At 54.4% G+C, this 19678-nt stretch overlaps 3 protein-coding genes across 3 annotated transcripts; 1 reads left to right on the top strand and 2 right to left on the bottom strand.

Annotated features, from left to right (window-relative positions):
• Positions 1–2960: 2960 nt before the first annotated feature.
• BDP55DRAFT_629102 (uncharacterized protein) lies at positions 2961–3749 on the bottom strand (the record flags this gene model as incomplete). The annotated part of the gene is made up of 1 exon (XM_060571979.1): positions 2961–3749. One exon carries the CDS (start codon positions 3747–3749, stop codon positions 2961–2963), a length of 789 nt encoding a protein of 262 aa, XP_060432817.1.
• Positions 3750–6414: 2665 nt separating this feature from the next.
• Positions 6415–7156, bottom strand: BDP55DRAFT_429793 (uncharacterized protein). Its single transcript, XM_060567515.1, has one exon. It carries the CDS (start codon positions 7140–7142, stop codon positions 6555–6557), a length of 588 nt encoding a protein of 195 aa, XP_060432816.1. The 5' UTR covers positions 7143–7156; the 3' UTR covers positions 6415–6554.
• A 5567-nt stretch (positions 7157–12723) lies between these two features.
• Positions 12724–13869, top strand: BDP55DRAFT_546623 (cyclin; the record flags this gene model as incomplete). The annotated part of the gene is made up of 1 exon (XM_060568674.1): positions 12724–13869. The coding sequence occupies one exon, from the start codon at positions 12724–12726 to the stop codon at positions 13867–13869; it is 1146 nt and encodes a 381-aa protein (XP_060432815.1).
• Positions 13870–19678: the final 5809 nt, after the last annotated feature.

The following is a 19678-nucleotide window of genomic DNA, read 5'->3' as shown; positions in this document are numbered from 1 at the left end:
CAACAACAAAAACAAAACAAAACAAACGACGGGTAAATCGGGTAAGACGGTTGATCACTTTGAACAGTCAGCCAAGTAAGCAAACAGGCGCAAAGTAAGAGAAAATAAGCTCCCATCCGTCACGGGAACTTTTGTAGAAGACAAGTCGGCAGTAGGGAAAGTCTCGAAGGGGGGATAAACCACGGCAAAGGCCCCGGAGTTAATACGTGAAGTCCGCAAGAAGAAAGGACTGCGGTAGTCAGTCCTATTCATCTACGTAAGCCCCGGTGACGACGCCGAAGAGGAGGAAGGAACAGAAAGAGACTGCAGTCAGTAAGTGAGTAAGTGTGCCACATCACACACACCGTCACACGTCATCCGCGATGAGGGGGCCGACGACGAAACATCACCAACTTCACACCAAACTAGACCTGGCCAAACGCTTACCTATCGAACGACCGAAACGAAACGAAACCAACGTTTCCAGCTTTATCTCGATTCCCGGGCTTGCGGTTCAGCTGCTTCTTGCTGCTTAAACTCATACCTAACCCCGGACTTCGTACCCGGAAATCTTATTGAAAGTGGTAAGACAGGCCCGGCGACTGTTTCTTACGTGCGAAACTACGATGATCCCAAGCAACAGGTTTAAACGGGGGAAAATTTGGGGGATTTGTTTTTGGGGGAGGCAAAAACCCGGGAATCTGGGAAAGTGTTCCAGCACAGCCCCGATGGGTGAGACCTCCGCAGACGATTTCGTGAAAAGTCTAGCTGAAGAGAGTTTCTCGAAGCTCTATTGACCATACCTAGATGGGACAAGATGAGAGACACTCTATCACCTACCCCCCCGATGATTTTGAGGTTCCACGAAAAGATCACCACGACAGAGCGAGAGGCTCCTCGACGGGCGTCCGCTCTTGCACCTGTGCCTGGCCTTCTGCTTGCCCGGGCAGAAAAAACTTGGGTTCAAAAGGGCAATAGATGGACAGAACCGACGTATCAATGCCTAACCAGAAGTTGTGTGGCAGATTCTTGGGCGTATCTTTACGAAATCGCGTGGACTTTCTGTGCGGATGGGGCCGTTTCTGGCTCTGGGGCCTTCGATTGTTTCCCGCGCCGGACTCGAGGGGGAAAAAAAAGGCTGCGAGCGTACGTGTGCCTGAGAAAAGTGACGGTGCGGCCAGTAGAAAGACGCTAGAAGGCGACGAAGAAGATTTCCGCACGTCACCGGCGATGCCGCAAACGGGAGGCTTTCGACCAGGGACCTGGGAACGAGAGAAGAATATGCGGTGCGCGCGGGGCGAGTCCATGGCGCCGCGGGGCTTGAGGCAACTCAATTTTCCCACATGGAGGGCGTGCAAAATCCAACGAGAAGCAGAGACGCAAACAGACAGATATCGGTCCCAGGGACGTGGTGCGTGTCTCGGGGACCTGAAGCTTGCGGCAGCACGATGGTGGGCACTACACCTTGAGCGGACAGAGACCTGATAGAAACCGGCGGGAAGTGTGCCTCTAGCATCCTGCGACGGGGAGGATCAAGGCACTTTGTGGAGGCTGTGCCCGTTAGGTTTCTGGTTGTCGATGAAGCAGGAGGCTGCCATGTGCGCTGGCTGAACATGTCTCGCCGGATGCGGGTTGAAGTTCGTTGGTGAATAATGGGATGGGACAGAAAGCTCTTTCGTTGCCCAGTGGGGATACTTGCGATAGTGGATCCCGACGACAATGATATTTGCTGCTTCTGCTGAAGGCCATCCCCTCGACGGTGAAAACAAGGGCTGGATCATGTCTCGGTCCGCGCAAACAGCTGTGAACGCCTTCATCCAGTCTGTCGGGTTCATGAAGTGAATGACGAAGAGGACTCTGAGAGGCGTTAGTGGGCAAAACTCCAAGTCCCAAAACGGGGATGTAATAGAGTTGAAATTGAGGTGTGCTGCTTTCGGGGAATTGTTGTCGTCCTTGCTTGCTTAGCTAGCGGATCACTTTGCAGTAGGATTCTGGGGTCGGTAGGGTGACTGCGGCAGCGGGGCCAATGACCATGCGAGTGGATGCATGAGAATGGCAGCGGCTGCGCAGATTGCCGTGGCTATTTCCATCGGCCAAAGTCTGTGCGGCGTCTATTCGAGGCATGCCGCCCGGGCTGACCAACGAGACGTCGACGGGCGCTTGTGGGGGAGGGGGGAGAACGATAGCCTCCCGGGAGACATGGGATGAATGGAATGTTTGGATGACTGATGCGCGGGCGCTAGCCATGGTGCTGCAGCTCAGTGATGGAACGACAAATTGAGGCTCAGAGGGCGAGGACGCGCTTCCTGAAACGCGGCGGTTGGGGGCTGATCCGAGGCGACGGCGAGCGGTTCGTCGCCTGTCTTACTCTTGCTTGTAAGGTAGGGACGATCTTGGCTGGCGGCCGTGATTGGTGTCCATGAGCGGGCGTCTTTTGTAGCTGGCGTTTGAGAAAAAGGATTCGAGCTAAGAAGAGGGATAAGCCGCCTGCAGTATTTTGGCGCCCGGCACCAAAGCCTTGAATTGCATCTGTTCAAACCTCGAACAGCGATCCTTTCAGACCAATGCGTCTGACAGCTGTCCTGGCAGCCGGATGGACAAGGGGTGTCAATGTAAACGCAAAGATGCTGGAGTGTCAGTCAACTGCATCATTCTCGTAGGAGAGTTAAGATGGCAAGCCTCAGTTTTGGTGGTAGAAAGTTTGCTTTCTTGTTGTTTTTCCTGGCGTTCCTTGGGCGGACCGGCGTTGAGCTTGAATTGCCGTCCACAAGAGGAAAGGTCACTCGGCGACGTGCCGACGAGGCGTCGCGGAAGACACCGCATGGCTGGCTATTGGAGTCGACGTAGGTTTTTACGTATTGTTGATCGTGGTGCGGCGAACTTTTCCCACTTTCACGCCGCGACCGAGACATCAAAGGATGGAAGTGGCCGGACGGCGCCACGCCCCGGTAAGCGGACGCCGCTGGTAGATGACCACTGGCTTACACAGGAACCTCCTTACACAGTCCTCGCAGGAATCTTGCAGTGTTCGTTCTGTCGAGTCTCGGCGGAGTGGCATTTCGTACGAAGAGTGGCTTGGCGGGCTTCGTCCCTGCGTCGTCTCTTCCAATGCTGTAGGCATGGGTTGTTGAATATGAGTGACGTTGGCTTGACTGCACCGCCATGGCGATGTCAAAGTGCCGATGAATTCTTCTTTCTTTTTTTCCTCTTGCTGCGGAGACAATTCGCATTGTGACGCTGGCCGGGTGAGGGTCAATATGGCCTTCAAAGCTACCAAAAAAAGGAACCGAATGACTAACCACCAGAGCCACGTTCGGATCCGGGAAGTGGCGGCTCGGGTGGGACGGGAGGGGAGAATGAATAATCGCCGCGGGGGAGGCCCGAAGTGTGGCTGGTTCCGTGGTACGTTCGCCGTCGCTGTCGCGTCCTATAATATGGCGCTGCGGCTGCGACTGCGACTGCGAGTCGCGAGGGGCCAGGGCCGAGGGCGAGCTGGGCGAGGAAAAGCGCAGCAGGCCAGGCCAGCAGCCAACAGGAACAGGGGGGCCCGACGCAGGGCAGCAAAATCCCTGAGGAGAGTGATCGGGAGAGTCGTCGATCAACTGACTAAAGAGCCGAGGCCGGCGATCAGCGATGGGATGACAGATTTTGAGCAGCGCACGCACCACACCTTGGAATCCCTGCTGGGCAAATGGGAACGCGCGAGCATCCCAGCGTGACAGGGAAAGGGTCCGAAGGGGGGGCGTGAACTTTGATGCCATGAAAGGCATGGCCGCAACTGTGGCTCAAAACGGGAGAGAGACCGCCCTATGCGGGGTACAGATTCAGCGAATGCCTGGGTTCCATCACCCCATGCTATGGTCCCAAGTCCCTACCCACACATGGGCATGCCTCCCATCAGCTGGCGCAAGCCGAACGGTGCAGGGGACAAGACACCATAACTGGTTCATCGCTTCAGTGGGTGCATGAATTCGCATCACGAACATCTCCGTGTGGCGGAGACTGCCGGTGTTTGCTGTGTCAGGCGAACATGTGTCTTTTTCGATGCACTTTGTCTGAGCCCGCACCGGATCACGTCGCTGTGACCGAAGTCGTTGTCGCATTCGACCCAGTAGGCCGGAAAACCCCCCATCAATTTTCGTCAATAGGCCTCCCGGCCAGCTGGTCGTGGGTAAGTTCAAGACTTCAGCCACAATCTGTCTCGGGACATAGCCACCTCATGTGGCCTAGGCTTTGAGGCGCGATTGGCGAACTCGTACTACAGTGCTGGTGTTCTGTTCCAAGGCCATCCCGCCAATCACGGCTCTCGCGTGGCATTGTACCGGAGTGGTCTCCGACACACCAGGACCGAAGCGGCAAGGCCTTCCGGTAAATGTGGGCCCCGAGTTTGAGGAGGTGGGAGATGGGGCTCGGGAGTCGTTGAGGGGAGGGAGAAGGGAGGCGGTGAGGAATTCGGTCGGGTGCCGAGACGGTCTAGACGGACGGACGGCCGGCGGACTCTGCAGTTTTTCTGCAATGGCTGGACGAGGTTGAGTCTCTGCGTTGGCTCAGCATGCGACGTGGACCAACTCGACCGAATGAATTGGAGATGCCCACAGCGAATGAGTGTATCCTGGCGGTGATGATGGATTGATTCTGCTCACCCCCTTCCAAGTCCCTCTCGTCCTGCTTGTGATGCTTGTAAGCAGGGTACCTAGTTGCATTACTGCATCAATCTTCCGGTGCCAGATACAGTTGAATCGTCTCCTCTGCCATTGACCGCCCCCCTGAGAATGGGGTTTAGTTGAACAGCCGATGATGCACTCGTACGCTTGCGCAACCACTTCTCCAGGGCTAGACTCGAAGCTGTAGTCTGTCCCCCCCCCCCCCCCCCCCCCCCGCCGCGTTACAAGCAAAATATGGTGCAGATCGGTCGTGTCTTTCAGGGGAAACTCCAGGTGGCTGCGATAGAGGCTAGGCTGTTGCAGAACTTCAAGCATACCATCTTCCCAGCACGCAGCGCCTTGATGCATGGTGGCGGTCGTTAGTACCCTCCTGCCCGAGATAAGAGGGGTATCATATTACCCGTCAGTTAAACAGATAAAGCCGCAATAGGCAACGTAGGGATCGAGTGCTAGTAAGCGGCTGGGTGTCTTGGTATGGGCTACGATGAGGGGGGAAGAGCAACGTGAATTGGGCCCGACCAAGACGCCTGACACATTTGGCAAGTCGCTCGGTGGCCCGCGGGTCATGGCGAAGCCACCGTCGCAGGAGGTCATTTTGAAAAGACGCTTGGCGCGAAGCTATCGACGCCGACCGTAGGGCTCGGGCATGTGGTTGTCGACGGTGCTTCTGCCCGCTTGTCAGCTGCCATCCGGTCTCTGTTGATGGCCTTGCCATGAGGGGCCCGGGCTAATTCGCACGAGACTCTGCATGCAAGTCGTTGGCTCACGATGGAGCCAGGAGAAGCTCACTTTGTTGGGGGCTTTTTGACAATGTGTGACTGTGACTGCTTGCTTGCGTTAGGCTGTCAGCTTCGTCACCCCTCCGCATTCTCGACCCTCACCCTGCGTCTCGGCGTCGGTCCACTGACCCGAGAAAGTCGGAATGAAATGGAGAACATAGGGGAACCGTTGCAGTGATCCCAAACGCGACTTGGACACGTAAAGCCGGAGGAAAGAAGGGGGGGGGGAGTGCATTCGATTGGGAATGAAGAGGCATACACATGAAACCGTAACGTGGGGAACGATCTACTTCAGGGGACGGGAGTATCGATTAGTGCGTGAGCATATTGCCAGGCTTCAACAGGGGGAACATTTCCCTCCAGTGAAGTCGAAAACGAGCTCGTTCCCTGCTACAGCATGGCCACACCCTCTTGTCAATTGCGGGAAGGGAGCGATCAGTCATGCGAACCCGAAACTTTTGACTTTTTGGCGGGTGGCAGGATTGCGCCTGTATCCGTAGGCTGTTGGCAGCATTAAGACAGAGTCCGTGTCCTGCGCGCTGCCGGAGATCATCTCCAGCGTAGGGCAGGGTAACCGGTTATGGGAAAGGCATGAGGCCCCAATCTCGACGTTTGGCTGTGATTGACTGGCGGTAGAGGTTGATTGGCATGGACGTTTAACTGTTGAGTTCGGGACTAGGATTGCATCGAGGGCTTTGTGCTTGATCGAGGATTGGGTGAGCCTTCCCGCCTTGTGGAGGAACTCCGTCTATTCGGAAAGTCTGTTTGGGATTTCAGTGGGAGGAGGCGAGTAGGTGAAGCCACACGATTAACGGCTTCTTCTCCCCTTTCAGGCAAGCCAAGGTGCGCCATGAAATCTAGGTTCCTGCTGATAGACCGAAAGCCCGACAAAGGAGCAAACTCCTCAGCCAGAGCGTGAGGTTCTCAGGTTCGTGGGGTTGGGAGACATTTCCTGGCTGGACTGGGCTGAAGGTAGCCTAAGCCTCCTTTGAAGTTAACAAGGAGCCACTGCTGAGCATGCCAGTAGGCCGCTAGAGTGTAAGACGATTGACCGTGGTTGGCTGACGGCCCCTGGTGTTCCGCTAGTTGACGGTTAAGCTGGTGGCAGGATGCAAAACCATTATGGAATGTCTCAGAGGCCGAAGAGAGGGCGCTCCGTGTGTGTCGTTTCATGAACAGCACCCGACGCTTGCCCCGTTGCGGTCTGCTTTTGCTGTTGAGCTGCTGATGCGAAATGGGAAACAACATTCATGATGATTTCGAAACCAAGGAATCGCCTAGGCGGGATTGGCTGTGCCGTGCCGCAACTTGCGGGCGTGGTCTCACTTTGTTCTGACTGTTCAGACTTTTGCCAGCGCGGGCGTTGGCCTTTGGAGCAAATCTGTGGATGCCAAAGCTGGAGGCGTTCATCGTTCTCCATGTGGACTTCTTCTTGAAGATGGGCGGCATCATGCTGACCGCAATGCACACCAATGCAGTACTGGTTGCAGAACAGCTGGCTGTGGCTTTCTTTGATGATACTTTCCGCCCAAGGGTATACCAGTGAGTGTACAGCGAGAAACCCAAGGCCCAAGAAGAGCGTGCGTTTGTTGATCTCTTCTGAGGCGGCGATAAGATTGGCAACTGCGAGCATGATTGCAGGCGAGCAGCATGGGCGTCTCCAAAACAAAGCAGCATAGCCAAGCCTGAGCAGCAGCCCAACAGCAGTAAACCGTAACATTGCAGAGCGGCAGGGGACACGAGATGAGTCACGGAGGCGTAAGGTAGGTAGGTAATCTTCTCCCCAGAGCCTAAAGTTCTAAACAGAGGGCGAGAAGCAGGGCGGCGGCGGCGAATCGGCGCCAGGTCAATAAAGATCGGTCACGACGCGGGCCGGATTTCATCGGTCGGGAACCGCGCGGCGCGGCGTGCTAACACTTGATAGACGTGGTGGTTGATATCATGTCTTGTTCAGGTAAGGCGATGCAAGGCCCGTCGATACGCTGTTTCAGAGAGGGAGCCGAAAATAAAGAATAGCGGAGATTACAGATAGACGCCCACTGGTTCGAGAGGGACGAGTTGAAGGGTTGTCGTCGTCCAGGCGGAAGCGAGATCTTGTTCTCCGGAAGGCCTCGTTTCTTGGCCGTCTGCGTAGATCGATTGGAAGAGAGCGTCGGAGAAAAGTGCCCATCGCTTGTTTCATCTGCGTACTCAACGTAGGACGCGGCCACCAATGAGCCGCGCGCATCTGTCGTGTCAATTTCAGGTCTTTGGGTGAGGTAAACGGCAGGCCAAGTATAGGACCTTGTCAGTGACAGCGGAAAGCAAGCTGACGTGCGTAGGAAGTACCTTTAGCTTGGATTGCTTGGGTCTGCCATGCTTTGCGTGACCTCGCGTGCCTTGCTCTGTTCTGTTGTGCTTTGCTGTGAAGTAATATCCGTAATTGATTCTTTTTTGGTGCTGAGCTGGCGGCTGAGGATTCGTTCACTTGATCCAGTCACATTTCATCTCTAGTTCCCACCGTCAGGCAAGGGCTGCAGGAAGAGGCGAGAGGCAAGGGAGGACGACTCCAGATGAAGGTACGTACTTACTCCTTCCACCTCCTGATAGAGTACCTTGGCCAATGGGAATGTTCAACCTGCGTGAGGTGCAGCCGCCAGCTCACCTCAACTGACAGATGGAGAAGCAGCGAATGGCTGGGGGTGGGTCTGCCTCCGTGCCTCCCTTTCCTTCTTCTTCTTCTTCTCCCGCCATCGTATCCGTCAGGTACGAGCCCAAGTAAGTACTTTCCAAGTGAACAAGAATAGGCAGGCACAAAGGTATCCATCAACATCAGTACCTTCCTATCCGTATTCCGTAAAGATAATCTTATTCGCGAGTCGCCGCCAGCTTTCGTACGTCCGCATGTTTGCTGCAGTCTCTCGTCTGGGGCTCTGGGTGGACAAGAAAAACTCCTGCTTCTTGTTTTTCGGAGACAAGGGCCCTTGCTTGTGGGATCGTGTCTTGGTGTTTCTGCAACCACTGGCTGAAATAGGATCGCTTCTGGTGTGCAGCGGTACTGGGGTGGAGGACTGGAGGGGCCTTGAACCGAGCTGTAATGACCAGTCAACGGGCTTCGTGAGACACTCCAAATGAAGGTCGACCTATTACACGATGGTTCACTGTTCGCTTGTTGTCATTCTTGTTCTTCGCCGCCGTCAAGGACCGGCGGATCCAATCCTGCATCGTGCTCCCGTCCGTAACCCAGCGTTGCGCGTGTACCTGGATTTAGGCCGTGGTCTTGGTCACTGGTTCCAATCTTACTTTGGGTCTTGGTTGTTGGGCTTGCAAAAGTAAATATATCGATCTCATCCCTCACCTCGGCGCCTCTAGCAGCACTATATTTCATCCCTGTGTCCTCCTCCCTCTTGAGCCTTGAATCTTGAGTCTCGATCTGCCCGGACGTGATTCTCCTTTTCCAAATCAACTTGCATCATCATCACTGGTATTTGAGGGCTGTTGTATTGAATACGACAGTTTTGTCATTAGTCCTTTCCGCATCCAATAGCACCACCGCCGAGCTTCACCACCGTTCATCAACCAGCGAAAGCAGGGAGACGGAGCAGAGACAGCACCCATTCGGAGGTACCCCGGAAGCTACCGATCTACCATCGCAGAACGCGTCCCTTTCCCCCGATTTCATCTTCATCAACAGCCGGCCTGGTTAATACGAATCGGATCTCTTCAATAATTGTTTTTTCTTCTCGTTGCCGGGCTTCTTGTTTACCACTCTATTTACTTTCATCTGATTTCTTGTTTACTCTCCTCTCTCTCTCTCTCTCTCTCTCTCTCTCTCTCTCTCTCTCTTTCTCTCTCTCTCAACTATCGAACCCCTCCGTTGCTGGTCATCGCGTCTCCGAAAGGTACCTACCTCCAGGTAATTGCTGAACCCCTTCACGGCCCCAAGTGTCCGTCACTTCCTTCCCCCTCGAGCCCCTCCAACGACTTTCCCATTCCAGTGGTTCTGTCGCCCCACAGCAGCTGCCAGTAGCGCCTTCCCAACTGTGCACCACCACGGAATACACACGCACACGCACCTGCCCTGCCCGCTCTCATCCCATCCCATCGCCGCCAGTGCCTTTCCGCCCGCCGACTTGCCAAGGCTCTTCTCCAGATAATACCATTTTTGATCCCTTTGGTCACGTCCGCCATCCGCTATCCATCGTCAAGAGAAACTGGAACTGGAACCGATATTCCTTATTGGATCTATTGAATCTTGCTTGGATCGTCACTTCCCTGTCGTCGTCAGATATTTCGCCTACGCGAATCTGAATTAAAAGGCAGACACCGGCCTGCATTCTTTCACCCATCAGCCACCAGCCATCAATCAATCACTCTCTTCACCACCACCAACGGCAATCATCACCAACACACGGTTACACTTCAACACCAGCCAGCCACTTCCTCTCGCTCAGGCCTTTTACTGGTTCTTTTTCCGCTCGTATTATACATCGTCAGCCCCAGGCACACTGCATACTATCTTGCTTCTCACGCAAATCCAACACTACAACTTGGTGCATCACATCATCTTTTGCGAAGCCGAGATTCACGCGAGAGACAAGAGACGCCCGTCCGTTTACATCTTCGATCTGACACTTTAATCCTCGTGTTCAAGTCCGCCTTCAATTCTGCCGGAAAGCCTCGACTCTTGGACAAGCACCTGCTGCATGCTGCATCATAGCGTGTGTGGTTCCCAATCAATCTCATCCACCCAATCCAGTCGACTCCAACTGCCCGACTTGGACATCCCCTGCTTGCGGCTTTCCATTCGCAGAAGACAACCTGCACCGCCTCGCACCCCAACTGCCACCGGACACACTCCCGACACTTCTGCACGGTCGAGAACTTGACGGAAGGCATCAAGTACCCGCTACCTCCTTCTCCGCGCAATTTTGACCTGTCGGCCCACGTACCCCATACTCTCCACCGCATCGCCCTGAGAAGTGGAAAGCGGATTCAACTTCGGAAAAGTGCATTGCCAAAGCCTCACTCACATACAACTCTGAACGTACACACGGTTCACTTTGTGGTCAACCTTGGACGTTGCCGAACCTTCTCTACGGGATACGTTAGAGCTTGGGGACACTGCTTGACAACTGCCCTGTCGTCATTCCATTTTCCCAGCACTCTGGTCCAGTAGAATAGTTCTCTGGACACCTTGCTTGTCGCATCGAGAGTCTCCATTTCTAGGACCATCCCAATTCCTGAATACCTTGACGTCGGTACCTTGTTGCCTTGTAACGACAATATCGACTTAATTCATCTGTCAGCGACACTTTGCGCCAGACAAACTTTCGAGTCTGGTCTCTTGCTCCGAGTTGAAAGGAGTGTCAATCATTTTCCCGTCTTCGACCGCCGCTCTCACGTTTTCGGACTTCGGATCCCGGCCGAACAAAGCACCAAGTCGCTGCTGACCAGCCCTCTACTTTCTGCTGCATACCCGACCGCATCGCAATCGCCCCGCGGCCCCGAGAACAATTAATCAACAATCGACATTCGTCTTACACCGTCCGCTGGCTCGGAAGCTCTGGATTCAACCGCCCTCGTCGTTGCCAATATTTTCGATCCTCAAACGGATCATCGCCGCTCTGCCGCTTCTACCGCCTTCCGGTAGAGCAAACTAATACCTACCCTACGGATACTCCATCCATCCCACTCTCTCATCCCGCTCGCTGCCGAGTGCCTTTGGACGCACGACGCACGACCTAACCGTCAATCGTCACTTGTTTAATCAATCCGATCCAACTCAAATCGCCGACCATTGGCTCAATCTGTCCTAGACAGTGCTCGACGCATCAAGCTCATTTCACGACAAAACGAAGGAAATCACCTCGCCGTCTTGACCCTTTCTCCTGAACCCAAACCCAATAACACAGGCCGCAATAATCCCTGACTCGCCCCCGGGTCGTTTTACTTGACGCCGTCACCTCCTCACCCGCAACTCTTCCAAGCGCTTGGCAAAAGTTGACTCGGCTCTCGCTGTCCGTTTGCAGAACCTTCAAAAGTTGTCCTATTCCTCCATTCGTCATAGGCCACCGGGCAATTTCCAGAAGTTTGGGTTTCGGTCTGTTCACTGCTATTGTCATCGCCTTGAACAATCGCAAAAGTCATTAGCCGCCGTACTCCAACTTCTCTGTTTCCAGCTTCCAGGAAACCCACTCGACCAGCGCCCTTTCGTCCTTCTTTGCCGACGTCGTTGGCGTCTACCATTCTACTCATTCACAAATCGCCACCTGCCGGATACTCGCCGACTTCGCCGAAACAGTATTCAATTCTGCTATACCAGCACATTCACACAATCATTGCAACAATACCGACAGCACTGTCGCTAGACTGTTTCTCTCCGTTGATACCGAAGAGATTTACTTGTTTCCGAGTCCCATCGACGACAACATCTTTTGCACCGCCAAGGCCACTTGCGAGAAGCTCGCAAGCAACAATAGTACACTCTTCAGTCTGGGCAGACTTAGAGAGCAGCGCCACAGTGCCATCTCTGATTTGAAGGTTAAATACAGCAACGAGAAAAGCAAACCCACCGACTTGCAGCCGCTCGCACCGAGTCTGCAACCTGCGAGAGTCTAAAGATCCAGACCCCTGCCGGCCAGTCCGCTACGCACCCCCTGCGACCTCGCTTCTTTTGGACAACTCTCTTGTCCAGTTCTTGGTGGTGGTTGTTTATCGACACACCATTCTGTTCACGCCTCCCTAACCACCCCCTGCCACCCGTAACCCAAGCACGCCCCTACCCCCTGTACGCCTTCACACCCCTGCACCCCTGGGATCTACAGCATTCCAGCCCACCCCAAGCATCCAAGCCCCCCCAGCAGGCACTTCCGTCGGCGTCCTGCTGAGACTCCCCTAAAAAACTAACCCCCTACTACGCTAGCACTTGACTAGCGACCCCCTGACAACCTGCCCACTCAGCCTCGTGGACCGCACGTCACCCACTGACGACTGGCTGTTCCGCATCCCTCTCTACCAGGCCCATCCCCAGAGGCTGGCCCCAGCAATTGCGACGAGGCACATGAACTTCGCCGCACACCACGCTTGTACCCTCCTTTTCGTCTGAATATATCAGCCCAGCCTGCCCTTCCACCATTCTCTTCACTCTCCTCTCATTTCGTCACTCTTCACCGAACCTCACCAACCAACAACAAAAGGAACACTCCTTCTTACACCAAGGAGCCCTTGACTGTACTACGACTCCACTTCGGAATCATCATCTCCATCTCCATCATCCACCACCAACCACCTCACCCTCAACCACATTACACATACACACAATGGAGTCACGGTCACATCTCAGCATGGCCGAGCTCAACGCCGCCGCCCTCGACCACTTCGTATACCAGCCCGTCAGCAAGTCTATGATCTCGTACTTGGCCGGCGCCGCCTACAATGTCATCTCATGTGACAGTGCTCTGATGCCTCCCGCATCCGCAGAGGCCCAACGTCAACAGCAGCTTCCCCCGACGCCACCCAGGACACCCGAGCCCCGCGCCGTTCGCAACGAGGACGCCGACTTGCCTACTCTCGAGGCCTTCATCACACAACTCGTTGTTTCCTCCAACGTCCAAGTTCCTACTCTGATGTCTACCCTGGTCTACCTCACCAGACTCAAGTCCCGCCTTCAGCCCATGGCCCGCGGTCTGCGATGCACAACACACCGCATCTTCCTTGCCGCACTCATCCTTACTGCCAAGTACCTCAACGACAGCTCACCCAAGAACAAGCACTGGGCCACATACAGCCACGTCAACAACGACTTCTCCAACTTTGGCTTCAGCAGAACGGAGGTCAACTTGATGGAGAAACAGCTTCTCTTCCTTCTCGATTGGGAGCTCAGGATCTCCGAGGAGGACCTCTACCGCGAGCTTGATCCCTTCCTGGCTCCCATCCGCGCCGAGATCGAGGCCAAGCACGCCCGCCGCATCGCTCGCCGCCGCAAGCAAGAGGAGGAGATGCGCCGCAGACATGAAGAGATGTACAGCGTCCCTGCGTACCCCAGCCCCCCATCATCGCGCGCGAGCTCCCGCTCCCGCTTGGAGTCGCCTGACCACGCCCGCACCTACAGCGGCTCTTCCAGAACTCCTCCCGGCCTGTGCTACAGCAGCAGCTATGGCAGCTCCGTCAGCTCCTACGCTCCTTCAGTGGCATCGAGCCGGTCTCAATCGCGTGCCACGACGCCTCTCGACAACCCTGCCGACGAGCCGTACATGTACGTTCCCAACGGTAGCTTGTACGAGTCGCCAGTGGAGGTGCACATTGAGCAGCCTGCATCAACGCTTCCGAAGCGCAAGCCTCTTCTGCCCTACGAAATCAGCACCGAGGAGCTCCGCGACATGCAAGATGGCACAAAGGCCAAGAGAGCCCGCATGGGCCGCGGGATGTGGGGCCGCGTCTTCGGCGGCGCCGTGACTGTGCGGTAACCTGCTGCGCAACACAATTTTCACCTTTGTCACAGCCTCTATTTTTACAAGTTTTCTTGCGTTTTGAGCCACCCCCCCCCAAAAAAAAGCATGGTGTTGGATTGTGCTATAGAGACATCCGGGGGAAACAGACTTGATTTCACCATCTTTTCCTTTCTCTTTTTCCGAAGGCGTTGGTAATGGACTGGTGGTACATGGATTACGGATCGAGGATAGAGCATCCTCGGGCATTTGCATATATGGAACGGTGTTGGGCGGACATTCATGAACATGATTTTTCTCTTCTTCTTTGGGTCATTTGACGTCCTCGCATGGTAGAGGGTCGTCGTGTGGGATTAGGAATTAGGGAAACTGGCAAGCCACGACTAAGACAAGTCTGGCACCTATCTTAGCGTAGCAGCAGTACGTGGGCAACAGATCAACTCGCAATTGCGAGATTTGACGACCCTACAAATGAAAGTAACGGGCCTTGGCTCGATTCCAAACAATCATCTCAACTCTCCAATTTTTTTGGTTTCGTGAACAGTGAATATGACTTCTGCTTGCAGCTTTGGCCAGAACTTGGGGGTGAGGGTTTCCGGAATCATGGCTCAGAACGGTTGGCGCTAGTTGGGGGAAATCTTATTCTTGTATGCATACCATGTCTTGGTGAGGCCCTCGTGACGGGTGAATGCAGCCCAGCCAACCAGCGGTGTGTGGGGGGTTTGAACCGTGAGCCGTGAGCAGGAAGGATTTCGCATTCAGCAGACAATGCGAGACATTGATCCCGTAAACAATTGGCGGTCCAGGGGGGGGGCGATTAGCCGCGATACTACGCTGCCGGTCATTTACGATGTTCTCATGTCTGGCTGCAGCGTCTCACGGGGTCTAGGTATTGGGTTTGATGGGGGATCGCATGCAGTCAATTTGCTCTTGAGAGACGCAGTCAATTTCTTGATTTCTTTTATTTTCCCCTCTTCACGATGACGGGGTAATCTTTCTTATTTTTTATCTCTTGCTGTGTGAAGGGCGAATTCTTGATTGCATGACGTGCCATGACTTGTTGTAGAAGCTTATCTCCCCCATCCACATGCTGTCAGATAACGACAGGTATTACTGCGTACTCTAGTCATGAACATGCACCCGACGACGTCAGTACGCAGGGCAAGCAAGCAAGTACTCTATAGGTGTGCAAGGCATGAATCGGACGAGAGTTTTTTTCTGTAGGTACAAGCATACACACATACACACACACCGATATAAGAGCACTGTCTGCGTTGGCCCTCCCCCTCCAAAACGATGCGGTCAGGACTCGAGGATAAGAAGAAGAAGAAAAAAAACCTTGAAGAGGCTACTGCGTAGGGGGATCGAAAGACTTGCAACCGTAAACGTCTTTTTTGGGGGGGTGTCACGAAACGATTTCGGCGTTCTCAAGGGGTACCGGATATCCGTATTTGGGATTCTAGGTGAGACAGAGTAAGACTTTTGGGATTTACCGACGATGAATGCGGGTGAAGTAGCGGTGCTAAGTGACCAGGTACGGGGTTTATAGAACGGACGGAGCGGCATGGACGGACGGGGGTTTTAGGGTTGGGAAAGGAACGTTTACGTGCGGTACTGGCTTCGGAAGGCAAGCCCTCCAGGTCATTTCTTCACCGGTTCAAGGCGGGAAGGGGAAAGAAAGACGAAGACAGACAGATTTTGGATTTGGCTACGGTTCATTGGATCGGGTTGAATACGGACTTTGGTGGCTTGGTTCCCTCCTCCCATCCTTCTCTTGGTACCTTATCGGAGAATAGCGGTCGACGATGCCGGTGCCGGCGGTGGGATCGGAGGAGGAGGGGAGGAGGGGGGGGTCCAGGCCTTGGAGATATCGCGGGGTACGGTGCCTCGAACCCTTAGTCAAGGGTTTTAGTGTACCGTATTCTGACATTGACACTTGACAGTACTCAAATCCACAGTCTAGATCTAGGCTTCCCTCCATCCTCTGGACCTGTTGCCATCTTACCACCCCCTCAGCCCCCTTCTAGCTTTTGACGCTAACACTATGGTACTACGGTTACTTTTGGTGTAACCGCGATCATGAGCGTTCGGGCATCGTTCCGGGTCTTTGGGTCGGTGAGTGCGTGTGTTTCTTCGAACCCCTCCTCCGAGTAGAACGGAGAATCCCGAAAAAGGCATTCGCGGTCGGGGAAAACCTGAGAGGTATCGTGTGTCCGTCTTTCTCCGGTTCCAGAGAGGACCAAGCCCATAGATGGAGGGAGGGGCGTGTGAGGGTTGAACGACTTCGATCGGAATGCGGCTCACGATGATTTGACCCCGGTGGATGGAACAACCCCCCGTCACCTAAACCTCCATGGGAGCATCGTCACGTTTGTTCTTGTCTTCCTTCTCGTACCCAGCTTACGCATCGTTACCTCCAAATCCGCTGTGTATCCAACGGGTTTAAAGGATATCCTTTCCTGCATGAGCGTTTTAGAGCGATGCATAGGGATAGACGTGTCGTGACGCACAATGTGGTTACACGGTTCCCTATCCGTCGTTGGCATCTGCGATAAACGGTCGCAATGCCTAAAGTGAGGCGGATAAGTACCTTACGTAGTAGCTTTCCCAAAAAAATCGCCGACAAGGTTTCTCTCAATTCTTAGGGGTCCAAAGAAATAGTGACGTCTGTAAAAGGTGCCATCTTGGGCATTTGGTTGGGCAACGAAGAACGAGCGAGAGCAAAGTTTACACACTTTTCAAGGTGCTTGAGGCTTGGGGGTTGGTTGTTAGTTTGCCTTGGTTTGCTTGGGTAGGCGTGGGATGGAGGGGTCTTGCTTGCTCAACCACCCCCAATGTTTTTAGCCACGTATGCTGCCTACTAGGTATCAATTATGCAGTGAAATCCTCGTCCTCTAGGCATCATCATCACAAGCTTGAGGGAAGGTGAAGAAACAATAAAACAAGGTCCAGGTCGTTGCAGAATACGCATCCTGGTGGACTTTGGGGGAGGATTCGGGCTGCAATCGCTATCGGGGGAAAAATGTCGGTCAAGGGTCGGAATTTGGGATTGGAAGAGGAGTGAATGGGGGGAGGGGTGTGCGCGATGATCGTGCATCGCTCAGATTTCCGCCGTGCTTTAGGATGTGCATGTGTGGCTGGGGCCGGGGTGGAAAGGGCATCGAAAACCATCAGGAAGCAGGATTTTTAGGCTCCGACCCCGCGAAGATATTCCCCTCCTCACAAACACACACAGAGTACCGTGCAGGTGTTCCTCCTCCTCACTCGTATGAGTGGATGAGGTTATGTTTGCCAGAGGTCGTGATCGTGAGAAAGGAACCTGGCCGGTCCAGGCCTTCCTTGCCCTGGGCCTAGGCAACCTAGGCTTGCCTGGTCAAGACGCGGATACGTGGATGACGGTTGCAGGGTGTAAGGTACTCCGCTTCGTGTTCAGTGTTGGGCTCCAGCAGGCTTGTAAGGGCCGGAACATCGTCCCATGCTTGGCCGCTGGCCGGCGGTCGGGGTCGGCGTGGGTCTCTCGAGACCGGCTCGGAGGGGCTGGGGGAGTGTTCATCAATCGACACTAGATGAGTCACGAGGTCGGGGAGCGGCGGGCCAAGTTTTGCGGTCGGATGACTGGCAAGATTGGTCCAGTCCCAGTCCTTTCTTCACGATGCGCCAATAGTCCAACGGGTCCCGGTCGCTGGCCCAGTGGATTGCCTGTCGTCTTTCTCCCCTCGAGGTCGGGTCATTATCCACGAAGGGCCCGTGTGCGCCTGTCAGCTTCTTTGCCCAACCCCGGTGTACGGCGTGCCGTTGGCCCGTCGCATACGCCTGGCTTGTTTGCGTGAGAACCCGCCCCCGGATTCGTGGACACGGGCCGTGGCAAAGGGTCGCCTCACGCCAAGGTCAAATGACTTGCATCCCTGCCACCCTTGCCTTCTCTACCATGCCCCGCGCGATCCCACTGGCGTGCTGTACACAGTAGAACCACGGCCGCGTCGCGAGACCGAGGGCTCCGGCTGGGCGAACCGCGAAGTCACAGGGAAGTCAGCTTGCCGTCATCGACTGTGTTCGCACCTATCCAGACGGGTATCCGAACGGATACCAAGGTTGATTCAATGTGGCTTGGGCCAACCGTTCGTTTTTTGCCTCGTTTCCCACCTTGCCGATAGAGCTGTGTAGGTTTGTTAGTGATTAGGTGTTTTTTTGAGTTGGTCCACATTGTTGACTTTCGGGGCGTTGGCAAACCTAACGGCCGTTGAGGAGTTGCTGCGCCGTGTCCTCAGCCCCAAGTTCTCAACCAAAAGCATGGGCTACACGCCAAGGTGCTCGCATCGCATAGTATTTGCCGGTGGATGTCTCGGCAAAAGGTAAATAGCAAAGGAGTAAAGTCATGCCAATCCTATTGTCTCCTTGAATATGCCTGGCCTTGGCTGAGTAGTGGTTGGACTTCAGATTGTCAGCAGTCTTTTGATGACGCTGATAGCGGAGCTCGCGGCTGGCACGGCGATGCCAAGGAATACCCTAAGCACCCAGTATCTGTATCGAGCCAAGCCCCACGCGCATCGTGACTTTCAACTTCAATAGTAGGTGTGTCGATCATCGCATTATTGCCAATGACAGGGCGGTACTGCCAAGACGAGGAAGTTGGTCATTAATGTTTGAGGTGATCGTAGACTTTTCAGTGTTGTAAGCCCGCACTGCCCCGCTGTCCTAGAGATGCGCTGACATGGGATTCAGCTGAGCCGCGAACGCTTGAAATTGACGCGATGATGGTCCAAGGACCTCCATAAGCCAGCAGAGGGGTATATCGTAGTGCTGATTAAAGTAGCCGGATTGAGATTGTTTTTCGCAATGCCGACACCAAAGGGGGTAGATGCAGTCTTGGTCGGTGCTCTCGAACTGGAAGCTTCTGACACAGTCTGAGCGGTTGGTCCGATGTTGACATAGCCTTGAGGCTCATCCCGCGTCTGTTCGCCGACTTCCAGAATGGGTATGGGCACACGAGCAGTATGCTATCCGAAGTTTTCTGTCTCGACTGTGGCCGAATGATCTTGCACGGCCGTAAGAAATTGTTCCAGAATTCTTCGTTGGAGCACGTTGGAGGACGTTGCAGTCTGCTTGGACGGTTTGCGATGGCTGGCTGGTCAGGATGCAGCTTTTGAAGGCGAAGCTTCGGCCGCATGGGGGCGCAGCGGTTGTGGTGATTGGAGGAAGCGAGAGGCCGGTTTTGTCACAGTCGTTGGAATCCTTCTGCAGTATACTCAGCGAGAGAGAATAGAGGCACTCAAGTTTCTTGACGGGTCTGTATTGAACGAGGTCCAAGTATTGGTTGGTGGAAGTTGCCCTTGTTTGTGTCATGAAGATAACCTGGAGCAACAGTATTGTGCCTCTGCCAACGTGTCAGCCGCAAGCTGTGTTACCCAAGCGTCGTTCTGTCAGAGATTCATGGTGGCGCCCTTTGGGTTGTTTGCTCTTGTTCCACGCAGGCATGCAAGTGAGCCAGCAGGCGCAGGTCACTTTAGTCTCTGTCAACGACTTGTCTTTTGAGAGCAGCTTGACGGATCGACAGGAACAGACATGGGTAGCTGAGAGGCGATCCGCCGAGGTGTCCTGTCGAGGATGAGTGAGCAATAGCAACTGCAGCTGCGCTTAGAAATCAGGGTCCACGTGGATCTTGCTGCGGCTAGCGGCTAGCGCAATGCGGGGAGGCGCTATAGACGCTGTCTGGTGAGATTTGCCACTGGAAAACAGAAGAGAGAAGGAACATGGATAGATCCAGTAAAGATCGATTGACAGCGGGTTTGGTTAAGAAATGTGCATGCGGCGGTACCTAGAGATGGAA

Source organism: Colletotrichum godetiae, assembly GCF_030913485.1.
Source record: "Colletotrichum godetiae strain CBS 193.32 chromosome Unknown BDP55scaffold_9, whole genome shotgun sequence".
NCBI classification, from domain to species: domain Eukaryota; kingdom Fungi; phylum Ascomycota; class Sordariomycetes; order Glomerellales; family Glomerellaceae; genus Colletotrichum; species Colletotrichum godetiae.
The sequence above is the reverse complement of the archived record's forward strand: the minus strand, read 5'-3'. Positions and strand labels throughout refer to the sequence as shown.

What these genes read in the sequence shown, in the direction of transcription:
- BDP55DRAFT_429793 (XM_060567515.1), bottom strand. Translation starts at nt 7,142, where the DNA reads ATGTTACGGTTTACTGCTGTTGGGCTGCTGCTCAGGCTTGGCTATGCT.